Raw genomic sequence first — 15,378 nt, 5'->3', positions numbered from 1 at the left:
TGAGTCAATCAGAACAATAAGAGAAAGTCTCAGTTATAAAATATTATGCCAGATTTAGAATATCACGGTTTAAATTATTAAATTTAAAATTTCTCAGCGTTGCGTAATGGTTTAGGTAAACATTTTGAAGCCAAATTAATTAGTGGCATCTAATTAAGATTATAATTTCCAAATTTGATTGAAACAGTGGTAGCGAAAGTAAAAATATGATACGGTTTATAATTCGTAAGATGGGAGAAAGGTTGCGCGCGTCTTTTCCAACATTTTTGGCATATTGCAACGTCAGTACATACGGGCTGCAATTTAAACACCTCAAGTCTTACCACAAAGAAATGTTTATAACTTTTAATCGAAGCATATTTATTGAATTCACAAATAATACTTATACGTAGCCATGAAAATGTTTCTACGTTATAAAATCTACAATATTTTTTAATAATATTAATTTCGACCAAAGTGAATGTATATGAATAAAGTTTTAAACCCACTGGTTTAATCGGAGACAAAGCGGCAGTGTCGAGAAATGTTGTTTTCAATAAACATTGGCGACAGAACAATATAGCTGCGGTTATCAGCTGAAACGACCGTCACTACTTTCTACGAACAACGTTCACAATGAGAAATCACATTATTATACTTTTTCTGCAACCGATACTAGTTCATCTTAATTGCCAGACGCAATAGTAAGCTGGTTAATATTTGTTTAAAGAACCTTAAAAAGAATACGCGCAGTCAGGTATTTAGTTCTTATGACATTTGTTTATTTAGTAGAGTTTACTCAGGACAGGAAAAATCTTAACGATAAAATTCGCACCTCGCGGCGTTCCTTTGTAACTTCGCAAATATTAATTTCCCAAACGATCAATAATTCTCTTTACACATCAACAAGAGCCAAGGTCCTTAGGATGTTTATATTTAATAATTTATTGATGTTTTAAATATACATTGCTGCGTCGGGTCGGCGTTCACTTAAATGAGCACTCAGTGAGCGTGAAACAATTCGCAGAGACAAAGGTCATTCATGTGTACAAAGTGACGTGAAAAAAAGGCTTTATATTTCAGTATATTCTAATCGCGTTTAATGCCATAACAGCAAGTGCGGGGTCAAATAGAAAAGTGAAAGGACTATCACTCTCGAATCGAGGCTTTTTATTATCAAAACAAATAATTATAAGTTCAATAAGCCTACACTAGCTTTCGTCTCCCAAAATGGTTATAGCAATAACGATGAGTAATGAATAGAGAGCTGCTTTAATTCGCGCTGGCTGCGCCCACGCCGCTCGCCGCATGCGCTGTGCCGCGCATCCACTCGGAACAATGCTTGGTTTACTTTCTCGATTGACTCATGCTGATACATTGTACATGTCTCGATATCCGAATTAGATTAATGTCTTGAATTAAGACAAGGTTCAAATCATAGGTCAACAACTTTCCTATATCACTACTAGCACAGCGTTCACCAAGTAAAGCCCTGACTATAATTTATTGGGATTTTTTTGTTTTTAGGATAAACACTAAAAACATTCCTGTGTACGGAATTAAACTATAGTCCTACCATATTTTTCAAAAACATCTACGTCTTCGGTCTGAAGATTTTGAAACAACTCTGACTTGCACCTATGCGTTAAGGTGGGTGGTTATTAACATTATAAAACGAATAATTTAAATATACAAAGGCAATTTATTATTCCACATATGAATAACCGCAAACCTTCGTTTTGACCGTGACAAGAACGTTGTCCCGAAGTCGTCAGAACGTCAAGAGTCATCTTCCCAAGCGAGAAATGATGTATTTATCGATCACAGCCATCAACGAAAAGAAAACAAAACCGAGGACATTTTACTCAATCTTGCACTTAATAATACAAAGATTGGAAGTTGCGGAAAACAAAAAATTTACGGCTTCCGCGAAGAAACCTTCGACACCGATTCGACCTTCTTATATGCAGGTTCATACATTATCTAACTAGTTTAAGAGTTATTATAAAAACAGCTTGAGAAAGGTCATAATTCTTTTAAGTATCAACGCGAAATTAAGTTTGATTTTGCAACATAACTTTTTCAGCATTTGATTGCTTTGGAAATTCCTTAATTTTAGTAATTTATGGCAATAACGTATATGAAGATATGATATTAAACATTTGACATAATGCTATAGTTATACACGAAATTATGATTGCATTAATTAAATAAAGTGATTCCTACTAAGCAAACCTATTATTCTAACAAGACAACCTAACGCGTATAGGAATCATCGCAAGCGCATGTGTGCGCTAATGAACGCACGTCGCGACGCTGACCCCCGACCCACGCCGGGTTCGATGCCCGTCGTCCCTCCCGCTCTGCCCTTAAGCTATTCCCTTTGAATAGCGATATGTCCCAGCTTTGCACAAGTGTAATTTATTGATAAAGACATTTTGTTTCAAAAAAATTATATGCATAAAATCCTATAATAAAACGTTAACTAATAATTAGATAAAAACATCAATATAAAGCTCTCTTATAGAATTATAATGAAATAAAAAATATATAACTTTAAAAATATAAATAGGCAATTATACAATTAGCCTACTCAAAATATTACCTTATTAGATACATAATATTAAACATACACATTTATATATATATATATACACACACATAAACTGTAATTTATTTAACTTGAGTAAAGTAGGTGTGTTTGCATCTATGGAATACGCCGATTGTATGTTGGAAAGTTTTCTCCGTAAACAACACGGCACATGTGATACCTGGAATAGGAACTAGTACGAAAGTGTCTGGAAAAACTATAGACCACCTTATTGATACTGGTACTGCAAATTATGTTTAGGGTTGGCAAATGATTTTCACAATCCATTTCTATATTTTATTAGTCTTGTTAAAATAGTCACTAATTTAGAAAATAACTAACCATTGTCAAATCCAATTCCGTATGTTTCATATAAAAGATATTAGAAAATTTTACGTTTCGCGGGACTGTGAGCAATCACATTTTTATAAATAACTAAACGCATCGCTAAGTTCCCGAATAAAGCAGATTTAATAATATGGTTGTGTATTTTCTTGTCTATCCTTTGTCTGTTAAACAAACAAGGGAACATAAAAATTCTTCCTCATATGTCCGAAGTATACTCAGAGTAATACTTTCAGATACGATAGTAACTACGTACAACGGAAACATTCAAGGAAAACGTGTGAGGGAGGGAACGCTAAAAAGTTCCTAAGCATGATTATTGCGAGACGGCACACCTGCAGCTAATTACACATACGCGGACTTGTGCATTTAAAATAACAAGATACCGGCACAACCTGTCATCCGTCTAGTGAAACTTTCGTGTCTTACTGTTTTTGTCATCAATGTTAAAGAAATTGTACCACTTTTGCTTAGCGCTCCTAATCCAGGCACAAATATACGTGAGATTATATTAAGCCTATAAATATAATCAACAAGGGCGCTGGTTTGGATACAAGGCGATCTTGTCCACGCGGGGGTAAGCCGGGAGGGACGGGTGTGCAATGGCGAGAGGCACAATTCGCGATCGTAGGCGCAGGGAGTCAACGTACTGGGACCGGTTCACTAATCGATCCTACAATGCACTCCTGTCTGCACCTAAACTCTCCTATAACGGCTTCTTAACTGGAAAGACACCTTAGCAACAGCGTTTATAAAAACCACTAGCAAAACAAAAGTTTGACGCGTAAGAACATAACATGTATCTCTACAAACAGAAATCGAAATTTAAATTTAACTTTCAGAATATGTTAGTTGTCAAAGGTCCTATCAATTCTTTATTGCAATGACCGTTTCAAATAGATTGATAATCGTATTTGCTGATGCAATTATTTTTTTATCATAATTGCATTACGAAACCACCAACTTTTGGAATCTTTAAAAACTGGATAGGTATTGTTACAGTTTCTAGTTACATCATTTGACTGCGCAACAATGAGCAGTGGACAATATCACGTATTGATTTACCGTGGTCCATTGGGCAAGCTGCGGTGACTTAGACGGTGACAACTGTCCACTATATCATTATGTCAATGCACTCAAAGTCGGCGACGGCAATTGTTCCGAGTTTCACTAAAACGAGCTAATTAGGCGTTAAACCGCTTAAGCCCCAGTTCTGTATACGTGACAATACGACATTGCCTGAATCACTTTCGACGATAAGGAGTAACTCCGGAAATATAAACCAACAACTCATAATGAACGTATCATCAATCGTCATACTTTGTTTTATAACCCGTATAATAACTTCATTATTTACATAAAGCAATCGTACTGAGTTATTTATTTGATAAAATAGTTTTAAAAAAATATAGACCTCCCTACTATATATTTAATAATATAAAATTAATCTGTGAGCTTATTAAATACCTGTGAACAAAGAAATTTCGACTCGTCAGAAGTATTCAAATTGGACAATTTTCAAAAGTACTCTCGCAGTTTCCCAACAGAATATTAAAGTGTCTGTGACTGTTACTTGAAATGTATTACAATTGTTTTCAAGAAGGAAGTAGGTAAATCTTCATTATATTTATCAAAAGCGACACATCTGGAGCATTAGCTATTATCCAGCACCTAATAAAGCAATCAATCGAAATAGAATCACATAATAACTGTATCAATAGAATGATTTTTACGATCTCTTAAATGAAGATTGAAACATTCGAACCACAAATTGCCAGCGATTAGATTACAGATTAAATAAATGCGTTTTAATAGATTGTCTGTGATATATATGGACGTTATTGTTGAGTAATAAAAACTTAGATAAGGATTTAAGAGACAAGCCGCATTGCATATACAATTTGTTCAAGCAAATTTGAAAGATCTTTTTTTACAGCTACGTCAATGGATATTTGAAAATCTACCATAAATACTATACAAATAAAACCATAGACATTACAAATACTAGTAATACAGGGAGCTGAAATTTATAATATGTTCAGTTGTGTGAAGAAAAGATGATTTGCGAGCTATATAGGACCACGATGATACCAGAATGAACTTAGCGAGGCCAACTCAATAGGCCTTTGTTAAATTAACAGGATATGAAAAGCGACCTCGAATCTGTAATCCAATACGTTAGTACGGGAGGAGGAAGCGATCATCTTAATGATGAACCTTGGGTTTAGTGGTGTCAAAACGATTTGAGAGCTAAGGGCACGCGGTTTAGAACAATTAGGAAAGGTTAACTAATTACATATGCGTGACGGTTGACGGTAATCTATTTATCTTAAATTCAAAATTATGTATTCGTTATGTATAAAAAAATAATGATTCTCCTTAGAGAGATGTTTTTCGAGCAATTTCTACCGTTTAGTATTTCAATACCTAATACATACGTAGTTTGTCTATTATATAGGGTATTTCTTGATATTTTTACCTGTATGAATTTGTATATTACTTATGTTTGGGTTGTCTGGAAGACCCGGCAGCTTTTAGGGCTAAGACCGCTCATTTAGATCATTTGGTCTTAATTTTTTAAATTTAATTTCCTCCTTATTTGTGTTAATATGATGTAAACAAAGTGTTATTATTATCATAACTACTTTGTTACAAAAAATTGATAGCAGCAGGTCGTCAATGATTTACTTATAAAAAATTGTCCTCATAACCATCTTTTAACACTAAATATAAGACATATCCATATATATATACATTAAAATTATAAAGAGGATTGAATTGATTATTTGCATAGGCCATAAGTCCCGAGGTACCATGTCTAACTAATCATATTTAATAAAATTTATAGTCAGCCGTGAGAAAACGGGAGTGAAAGTTAAGAAAATAAAATTATACACATTAAAATCAACGTCTTTTTAGAGGTTTTATGTATAAACTTTATCGCAAATATATGATAGTTAAGCTAGAAATCGAGACCTCAATAGGGATAGAATATAAATTTCAAGATTCGTGCCACAAAACCGATACTGCACATAAATTGGAATCGCGCTGTTCCGCCTTGTGGCATGGAGAGCTAAAACTGTATGCAGATTTCGCGAATAAATCCTTATCATGCCTATTATACATAAGAATTAAAGACTGTACACGTTATACAAAAGTTGCTACGGACTTCGTCTTCGGAAAACATGTTCTTTTTTCAATGCACTCTGAGAATTTGTAGTAACAAAGACAAAATCTTTGGTCCTGTTTGCGACGACGGTGTTTGGTGTATTCGCTACAATGATGAACTTTATAACATCCTAGCCGACGCCAACATCGTCTATAAAGTGCAACAGGCTCAAGTGGCTGGGACATGTGCACCGAAAGGGGAACAACCCTGAACTCACAAACCGGTGGCAAGAGTAGACCCAGTAGACCAAGGCTGCGTTGGTGGGATGGAGTTGTCAGGGACCTCGAAACAATAGGGGTTCGCAATTCGCAGAAAGCATTGGTTAGATTGCGATGGCGAAGTGTACTTGAGGACGCTAAGGCCCACAAGGCTATATGACTATATGAAAACTTGAAAGGTGATGTGCGAAATCTCAATGTGGAAATGTGCAGTTCGTTTTAAATCCGCATAAGTTAGGTAAGATAAGGTGATCTAGACAATATTAAATTGGATCATTGTTCCATAACTGAGCGTTTTTCAGGCAGTTTTTGCCGCGCACCACCACTATGTAGAAGCAGCTGCCCACTGAAGTATTTCCCAACCAATTCGACTTAAGGTCCTTCAAGAAAAGAGCGTTCCATTTCTTGAAAGGTCAGCAACGCATTTGCGAGGCTTCTGGCAAAGTCAGTGTCATGCGGTATCATTTAACATCAGGTGCTCCTGCAACATGCCCGTTTACCTCCTATTACATAAAAAAATGGAAAGTTGCGTTGGCCACGTTGGTTGAAGGAAAAAATCATGGTTTCGTAACCTTAGACAGTGGACGGGTATTGCGACTGCGGAAGAGTTAATACATCTGGCACAGGACCAGACATGCTTCACGAGACTTTCGGCCAACCTCCATTAATGGAGAGGCACCAAAAGAAAAAAAAGGTAAGGCGATCTAACACTACACTACCAACATCCGTAATAAAATCCAAATGGTGTTTCCGTGTGCTAAGTCAATTGAAATAAACTTTTCCGAAAATCTTTAATGTTAATATATTGTAATTTGTATTATCTCCGAATGTGCAATGTGTGAAAGTGAATGCTCTTACTGAACAAAAAAGGACAGAACACAGACATTAACTCAAACAAGGTTAACCATATAAATATATTATATTACCCTTATTATTTTCCGCATTTAATGGCAATTCAATTATCAAAATCCCAATAAGACCACTTTATGAGATTCTAAACAAGTTTTCTTGTTTTATTGTAGCAATTCGATATGTAATTACGTATAATTTAACCTTTAGAGGTCTTTTAAAATCTGAATTATTGAGGCAATACAGTTAATCATGCATCATTTTAATGTATTAACATGCATTTGTCCGGTAAATAAATATCTATATTTTAATACATCTTTGTGTAAGCAATATTTTTATGATAAAATTTATCTAATTACATTAAAAATATTTTACAACCACCGTCCACAACCCATTGCATTGTCTGTATAAGAATATTCGTGAAACAGTTTTCTTGTACATCTTTGTCTACACATATAGGTACAATAAAATAAAATTGATTAAAACATGAAATTTGAAAACATTTAAGTGATAGGAACGCTTCATAAACGACAAATATCGCTGGCTTTCGACAACTCATCACAGTTACTTTCATACAAAAACTTCGACAAAACCTAGACTTGTCTTTGCTCTGCGTGGGTCGGTTGCACCTACTGCACTTCTAGTTTTACTGTGTCAAGAACAACACCTAGCCCCCACCGCGACTCCCTGTCGTACAACTATTTTGCCACCTGTTCACGAAATTATTCTTAAATTTAACTTACTAATTACGCATTAAATTAAGCCTGTAATTAGCTGTAGCAAATCAATTAAAATTAACTTTAAAACTTAAAAGCTTTTTATAATCATGGTAAGAAGGCTCCAGTCTCGAGACATTAATTTTTTCTAACTTGTAAATGATTTAATTAAAATCGATTACCTCAATTATCTATTTTCTATAAAATTTCATCTTTTTTTCAAATATCAAAACTTCGTTACTAATATCTACAATAGGTACCGAACAGGTAAGTATTGTTAGACTTAGACGACAAATTTCAGAAAGCTTTTCTTTTAATAATCGTTTGTGGTGTTAGATAAAGTTCTAGTTAGTACACCTTGTTTTTTTTCAGTTAAATTTTTTCTCCGAATTCGGGAGTATTTTCTAAACTTAATTCTAAATAGCGGAATAACTACATCAGTAGGAATCAAAACAATTCATATAGCCTTTAACAAGTGAGATATAACAAGAGCAGTCAACTAAGGCTACACTTATTTTATCAATCGGGATATACGTTACTCTATACTTATTCGTATGAAAATCTCTGCTGCAAACGCATAAAGCTAAGTTCCGTTACTAACGGTACTAGGCTCTGACCGTCGCCCTTCAGCGGTTCAGTATATTATCATTTAAGTGATGACTAAAAGTCCAAAGATAACATTAAGATTTCCGTTTCGGTGCGACCTTCTCGGGGCCCTTGACATACACTTGCGAAAGAAATCTAAACACAATGTAAATAATGGAAATTTGTTCGAAAAATTTCGTTTGGTAAAACCGTCTAGATAATTTCAACTACATCCTTGATTGACTCAAATCGGCGGTAAACGAATCCATTTTTGCACATTGGTAATTGAGGCTAACACGCAATTATAGCTGTCAGTCCTTTGTCTGATAGAAATCTGCGGATACGGGCAACAAATTTTCAAATTCCATGAATACATGTATCAATGAAACGCATCAAAAAGTATTTATTACTCCCACGCGATTATATATATAGCCTAGGAAAAATGACTTAGCGACTATGAATAAAAGCTGCCTAGACGACCTGTTATTTCGTACCATGAACCATTAAGGCCAACGCAATGACGAGACCAAAACTTGGCTACGTATGTCCTTTGTGTATAAAAAAAAAACGCTTATTGATTCTTCTTCAGACTTATGACTGAAGGTCATAGGTATAACAGGTCAGTGGTGAATCAAAAATAAAACCGGATAAACTATCAGCACTATCAATTGACCTTCCCAAATCTGCGGAGGTAAACTTTACGGTAAGCCTCCATAAAATTCAATACAAAATAATCCCGGACATAAACCATGCCTAATTATTGGTTTAATTTCTCAATACTAAACCTCTAACCATTCATCAGTACCATTATAAACATACAAATTATTAAGCATTATAAAAAAGCGACTACCATTTAAGGTTAACACATTAATTTGTTCCGTGTTATATTTGGAGTAGATTACAAACCGACATATCAAATTGACAGACGAACAAAAATACAATACATTTTTCCACATTGACAGACGTAATTTATTCATTACCCAAAACCTTAATGTGGCGCTATATTTTAAAATGTATGTTAATTTAAAGCTTTTAGCTTAAAAGCTTACAACTAAATAATTTATCAAGTAAATCTATGTCAAGTTAGAATTGATAATTATAAGATAAAGTTGAAAGTAACTCTTGATATTCAATCAATTCGCACATTAAATTTTTTAGTATATAGAATATATATTCAATTTGTTATGTATCTTCAGTGACCTAAAATAGCCTTAACGAATTTCATTGTATAAGCAATGCGAATGGCGAAGTATTCTCGTTAAAAACATAGCCAGGGACTTCCAAACAAGTTTTGTAGGTGCAAGGCTGGTTCGCGAGCGGTCAGGACAGCAACGCTTTTGCGCTGAAGCCATTTTAAAACTTATTAGCGACCCGACATATAGAAAACAGACTAGATATTAGATCCTTACAAACAAAATATATTCTTTTAGTATTGAGGTTTTTGCAGAGTGTGCAAAATAAAGAAAATCTTTACGTCACAAAATCAAATTTTTCGTGTCTTTGTCTAAATGTTTTCTTGTGGCGGTTAGATATTTTTACAGTTGAACTGTTGTAAAAAATATTTTTTATAAACTAAAATGTAATCAGTCAACGTATACGCGTAGGTACGTACGTAACCAGTACGGCAAGTAGTTACGTTTTACAGTTACGTATTGAAATTGTTAAATTAATTGTTAATTGAAAATGTTCAGATGTTGATTGAATTATAAAAACATTGAGTGTGGAGTACATACGTATATGGGATAAAGCATAACTTTGCGGGCGGATTATATAACAAATAAAAAGAATTACCAATTTGTTAATTTGTAAATAGATAAATTGTATGCGGAAAACAAAAGCAGTGCACCGTAGGTATATAAGGAACTAAAAAACTGTTTGAGTACTATTCGTATAGAACTTTATCAAATGTATTGAAAACAGTGTGTTGGTATATATTCATTAACATTATTGCATCTAGTTTTAATTGCAGTATGGTATACTACTACATATTTTGGTGCACAATATATCCACTAAGTCGGAGAAAACTCCACTAAACCTGCAAAAAGTGGTCTCGTTTTATATGGCGCATATTTTATTAGAAATTATTGTAGTCTAGGACTCAGAGTAAGAACAAGTTCGGGGGGAAAAAACGATCCCACTTCAACAAACTAGATTAATATCACAATTCTCACATTCTTATTACTCAACATTATTAACACTTTACGCGTTAAAATCAAATAAACTAACAACCAAAGCAAATACGGACCCGTTATTTCATTTAAAAAGCAGAATTAAAACAACCCTTATCTTATCTAATTCAAATTCAAGATTATGTGTTTTCACGATATCTTTGTTCTCACGAAACGCAGGCGTTTATTGAACAACTTTATAATATCGTACGCTGTATAATTAGTTACGGTCCTTAATATCAAAATTGATTGGCACCTTGGCCGGAAACCCCGACATCAAATACAAAAAACCACATTCAGACAACAGAGGGATATTACGATGGGTCATGTATGAGACACTATAAATTGGTTTCGGATAAACTTTGTAAAATGCCTAACTTAACCAGCCGTATTACCTATTTTCTATTTAACTGGAAAATTTAAAGCAACACCGAAAACAAATGATTGTTATGACACAAAGATGCCTAGTGGTTGCCTGGAAGAGATCGCTCGAAAGCGATAAGGCCGCCCTCCTTTTGATTTAATTATTTTCGTTTTTTTTTTAAATATTCATTATGTAATGTATTTGTGACATACACACACGTGTTAATAAATAAATAAAGATCGTGGCTCTTGTGCCTTGCCCTTTGCAAGTAAATTTAATTTCATTATTATGTTTAACAGCAAATTTATTAGATGGTTATACAAGGGACGGTATCCCTATAATCTCGAAGGCATTCGCTGAATCAGACCCCAAACTTCGGAAAATATGTCATAGGCACTAAAACACGTAGATCAAGTTTGATACTTAAGCTATATAAAAAAAATCTTGTTTTTCTTATCGATCGACGAGTGCCGTGGCCCAATTTTTACGCGAATAAATCATCCAATACCGATCATACCGTGCGTAATTTTAAACTCATTTTACCCTTTTTCGTTAAAGAGGGCGTGAGATCGAATCTTAACGGTGAATTTTAACAATCTACATATATTACGGAGATGTCAAGTCGATTACGTCTTGACACAAAATTTGTAGTATAATCGAAACATTGTTTACATTCGAGATGTGTAATTTCTTTTTCCTTATATGCTGTGAGTGTTGGCTGAATGGTAATTTATTGTATGAACCTTTTAACATAACTGTTGGGCTGCCGATCAAAAATAAGGATAAACTAAATATTTGACGTCTGACCTCCTATAAATAAATATTTTTTAACGTTAACATTATTTTTGTTTCAAGTGAAAACGTTTCGGCTGAAAAGCAGTAATCGTGCTTAGCGAAATTTTAATTTAAGCACATTTCATATTTTACGGGTATCATTTATTAGTAAGATTAATAAATTTAGATCAAGGGTAAAAAGTAAAAACAGAGTCGACTGTACCTATAGATATGATATGACATGGCCATTATCAATTATCAACTATGATAGGAAGGAAGTGATAAAAAACATATTGCTATCACTTCGCTACTTTAATGAAAGAGGTTAAAATCATTTGTAATCATAATTATGTTTATTCAACAATAATTTTCACAAAAAGAAGAAAGAAAAATAATTCGTTTGAGTAAAGCCAAAAAATACAATCAAAAATGGGCCCACTCTAGCTCTTTGTTTCAGTCACCAACAACTTTTTTCAGTGGACCCACAATGTTTTGAAAAAGAGTTTTTAGCGCCACCTACTTTGGTAGTGTGAAACTATCTTAATGTAAATAATTTTGTACTTAAGAGTTACCAACAGTTATCTATAGATGGCGCTTTAAACAATATATACGTAAATTATATTGATTTTTGTGCAAATTTACAATAAGAAGCGATGTTTTAAAGTAAGACAATATCATGTTGTCTCTTACTTACTAAATTTTATAAAACGGTTTTGATTGTATTATGGTCAACAAATGGCAGCATGCTGCGGCAAAGCTAGGCATTAAAAAATGCAAATACTACTACTTAACCTTTAATTTATTAAGTTTTTAGTTTAGAATAAGGAAATTGTCTGGATACAGTGAGTATTTCTTACATATTATTCAAAAAAATGCCATACCTTGCACGATCACGGCTCCTGCTGCGTTTCCTATACGACTCCTCTGCAGGTCCATCGTCAATACGACGCCGCTTAGCTTCATACGACCTCGACCTTGACCGTGAGTGAGATGCATAATGCTTCCTACGAGTACGCGGCATCTGAAAGTTTTAATCACTCATAAGACTTAGGCTGAATAAGCGTGTTGGGTTAATATGTTCCATGTATGGATTTGTTACTGTCAGCCTTCATTATTGGCATTTTATAAGCAAGCATGTCAACAGCATTATAGATTCTAATTATGTAATAAATATTGTATAAAAGCTCTAGCACAATAGGTCCACAGCTCTATTAAGCCTTCAGGGAGAATCTAAACAACTTTCTCTCAATCATTAAATATACTATATGATTATCTAAATAAAGAAAAGTTGTACTAATACTGATTTCCACATCTGGCTAGCTAATGGCTTAACACCACTATAAACATCAAAACAAAATGCCAGTAATAATTATGTTCCTGTCAATAAAAAATTGACAGCATCATAAATTAGGCTTCTATCACTTGCTAATATGCATGACTGTTAAATACACAAACTTAATATAGTGTAGAAAATTTATTTAAACCAATTCAAAGTTCTAATTCAAATCATTAATGAACCATCAAACTGATAATGTTGTTATTTTCTACTAACTCTTTGTCAAAAAAAATCTCCCCAACTGTTAGTTAAGTAAAAGAAAATATGCAATTTACAATATGTATAGGCAACTTTGAAATAGTGGGTGTCTGAAATAAAATTATTCACCTGGTGGTAACAGTTAATCTTACTCTAAGGCTGGGATGACATAATGAGTATTGAGTAATGTATAGTCCGAAAAGAACTGCATTTCAGCCAAATAATACATGAAAGACTTATGGATACATATAACATATATTTGTGCTTGTTTTGTATGGGCGAAGCTTGTCAAGAAAAGACCTACTAACACAATACAGAATTGTTCCAGTAAACAGTATGAACAGCAAAAGCTCCTTATTTAAACTTTATTTAGGTTTCCACTTTTCATAGCTAAAAGATTCATTATATGCAGCTAAAGATTTCATTCATAGGTTTAAACTGTAAACTTTCCTAATAAAACTAGCAATGTATAATTTTCTTCAAATTATAACCTGAGAACAATATATTTATTGGTAACAATATGGTTTTTAATATCTCCATTCTATTTTATTTTACCACCTAAAAACATATTCAATATTTTTATTTTTTTTATACTTGGTTTCTGTATTTACAGCATAAGTATGAACATGTTCCGTAGATGTAAAGAGCTTTTACTGTATTCATTATATATTTTACTATTTAGATATGTATTGGACAATTATCAAGCAATGTGTATATTATAATCAGTAGTCAGCTTTACAAGAATAATTATAATTTGGTAGTAAGTTAAAGTAAACAGAAGATTAATTGTATACATTATAGTATCTATATGGTGATACCAATTGAGAAATAGAATTTTATAATTTCAGTCAAGTTTAAAATCACTTATTGCAATGCATTAGAAAGTAACCCTTAAAATGAAGAATATGTGCTAAACATGTAGTAGTGTGTTAAGAACTTAAATGTTTACATTGCTAATGTAATAAAATCTGATTTATGAATGCGCGCAACAAGCAAAACATTACTTCATAATTCACTGTTAAAAAAGTGTGGTATATAAGTGAAAACTGTTACTTTAAGCTAAATTTTGTTCATTCATGCAATGTATGCTTTATGGTACCATCAATGCTTTGTCCACTCTTAGTATGAGCTTATTACAAATAGGAAAGTACTTGAGGTACTTTCACTTACCATAAAGAGGTACCAATACTCGTTCCAAGCAGTTAAAGCTGAAAAACATGAATTCATTTAGACCTTAGTGTTTGGTCACATTGATTTGCTAGCGTATGTCACACCACATGCAGTGTAAACTGAATTAACACTTAATTGTAGCTCAGCCTACATGAGCCTTTGTATCTAGCAAATAATAAAAATACTAATTTCAACTTGGATCCCTCTTTTAAGGCAAATATAATATTTGCCTAATTCGAAAGCTAAATGTTTCATTAAATTAATAACATTTTGTTACTTATGAAAACTCGTCAGCTGTAACTTCATTGAAACAGAAAACAAGTTCTATAAATAAATTTAACCATTTTTACGCATATATATCAACTTAATATTACATAGAATTTGTTTCTAGAATAATTCAGACATTTTACGACGTTAAACGATATTAAGCTAAATGTCATAGTTATTTACATGCTGACGCCATGTTCGTTCCACTAATCAATGGAGCCCTACGTACGCTAATGGTATGACAGTTTAAATTGAAAATTAACTTACCCTCAAATCACGTAAATACTTTAATTTGTTCCAGATTAACTGTGTAAGATTACTTAGACAATTCCAAGTTCGTGATGCAGAACCTTGAAGAATGCTTCTTCGTAATAAGGGCCCGAACATCGATCCAAACGCAGTACCGCAGGAATTCTAACGTTGGTAGCGGTGTTTAGTGTTGCCAGTATTCAAGATTCAAAAGTTCTAGCTAAAGCAATATTAAAATTCAAATTTGTTATACTCGTAGTAGTTGTTATGGACAACGAACCATCTAATTTAGAAAGCTGGTGAACGAACCTGGCAGCCCGATGTTATTCCAGGAAATGGTCGGCGGGTGCGCAGGTAGCGGAATGCCTGGCCCACAGAACACTATTACCGGTCTCTTTTAC

At 33.6% G+C, this 15,378-nt stretch overlaps 1 protein-coding gene across 2 annotated transcripts in view; it reads right to left on the bottom strand.

Annotated features, from left to right (window-relative positions):
• Nucleotides 1–15,151, bottom strand: part of LOC123708936 (serine/threonine-protein kinase Doa) — a 48,427-nt gene extending 33,276 nt beyond the window's left edge. The window contains exons 1-3 of one of the 2 annotated variants that reach the window (XM_045659963.1): nucleotides 14,996–15,129; nucleotides 14,462–14,499; nucleotides 12,639–12,778 (exon numbers count right to left, since the gene is read on the bottom strand). In XM_045659963.1, coding sequence (XP_045515919.1) covers nucleotides 12,639–12,778; nucleotides 14,462–14,464 — 143 coding nt within the window. In that variant the 5' untranslated portion in view covers nucleotides 14,465–14,499; nucleotides 14,996–15,129. Of the gene's footprint in view, nucleotides 1–12,638; nucleotides 12,779–14,461; nucleotides 14,500–14,995 lie in introns of both variants that reach the window. The other variant, XM_045659962.1, reaches the window with a different exon arrangement.
• Nucleotides 15,152–15,378: the final 227 nt, after the last annotated feature.

The sequence above is a fragment of the Pieris brassicae genome, chromosome 4 (assembly GCF_905147105.1).
Source record: "Pieris brassicae chromosome 4, ilPieBrab1.1, whole genome shotgun sequence".
NCBI lineage: Eukaryota > Metazoa > Arthropoda > Insecta > Lepidoptera > Pieridae > Pieris > Pieris brassicae.
Note: the sequence above shows the minus strand (reverse complement) of the source record. Positions and strands in the feature narration are given on the sequence as shown.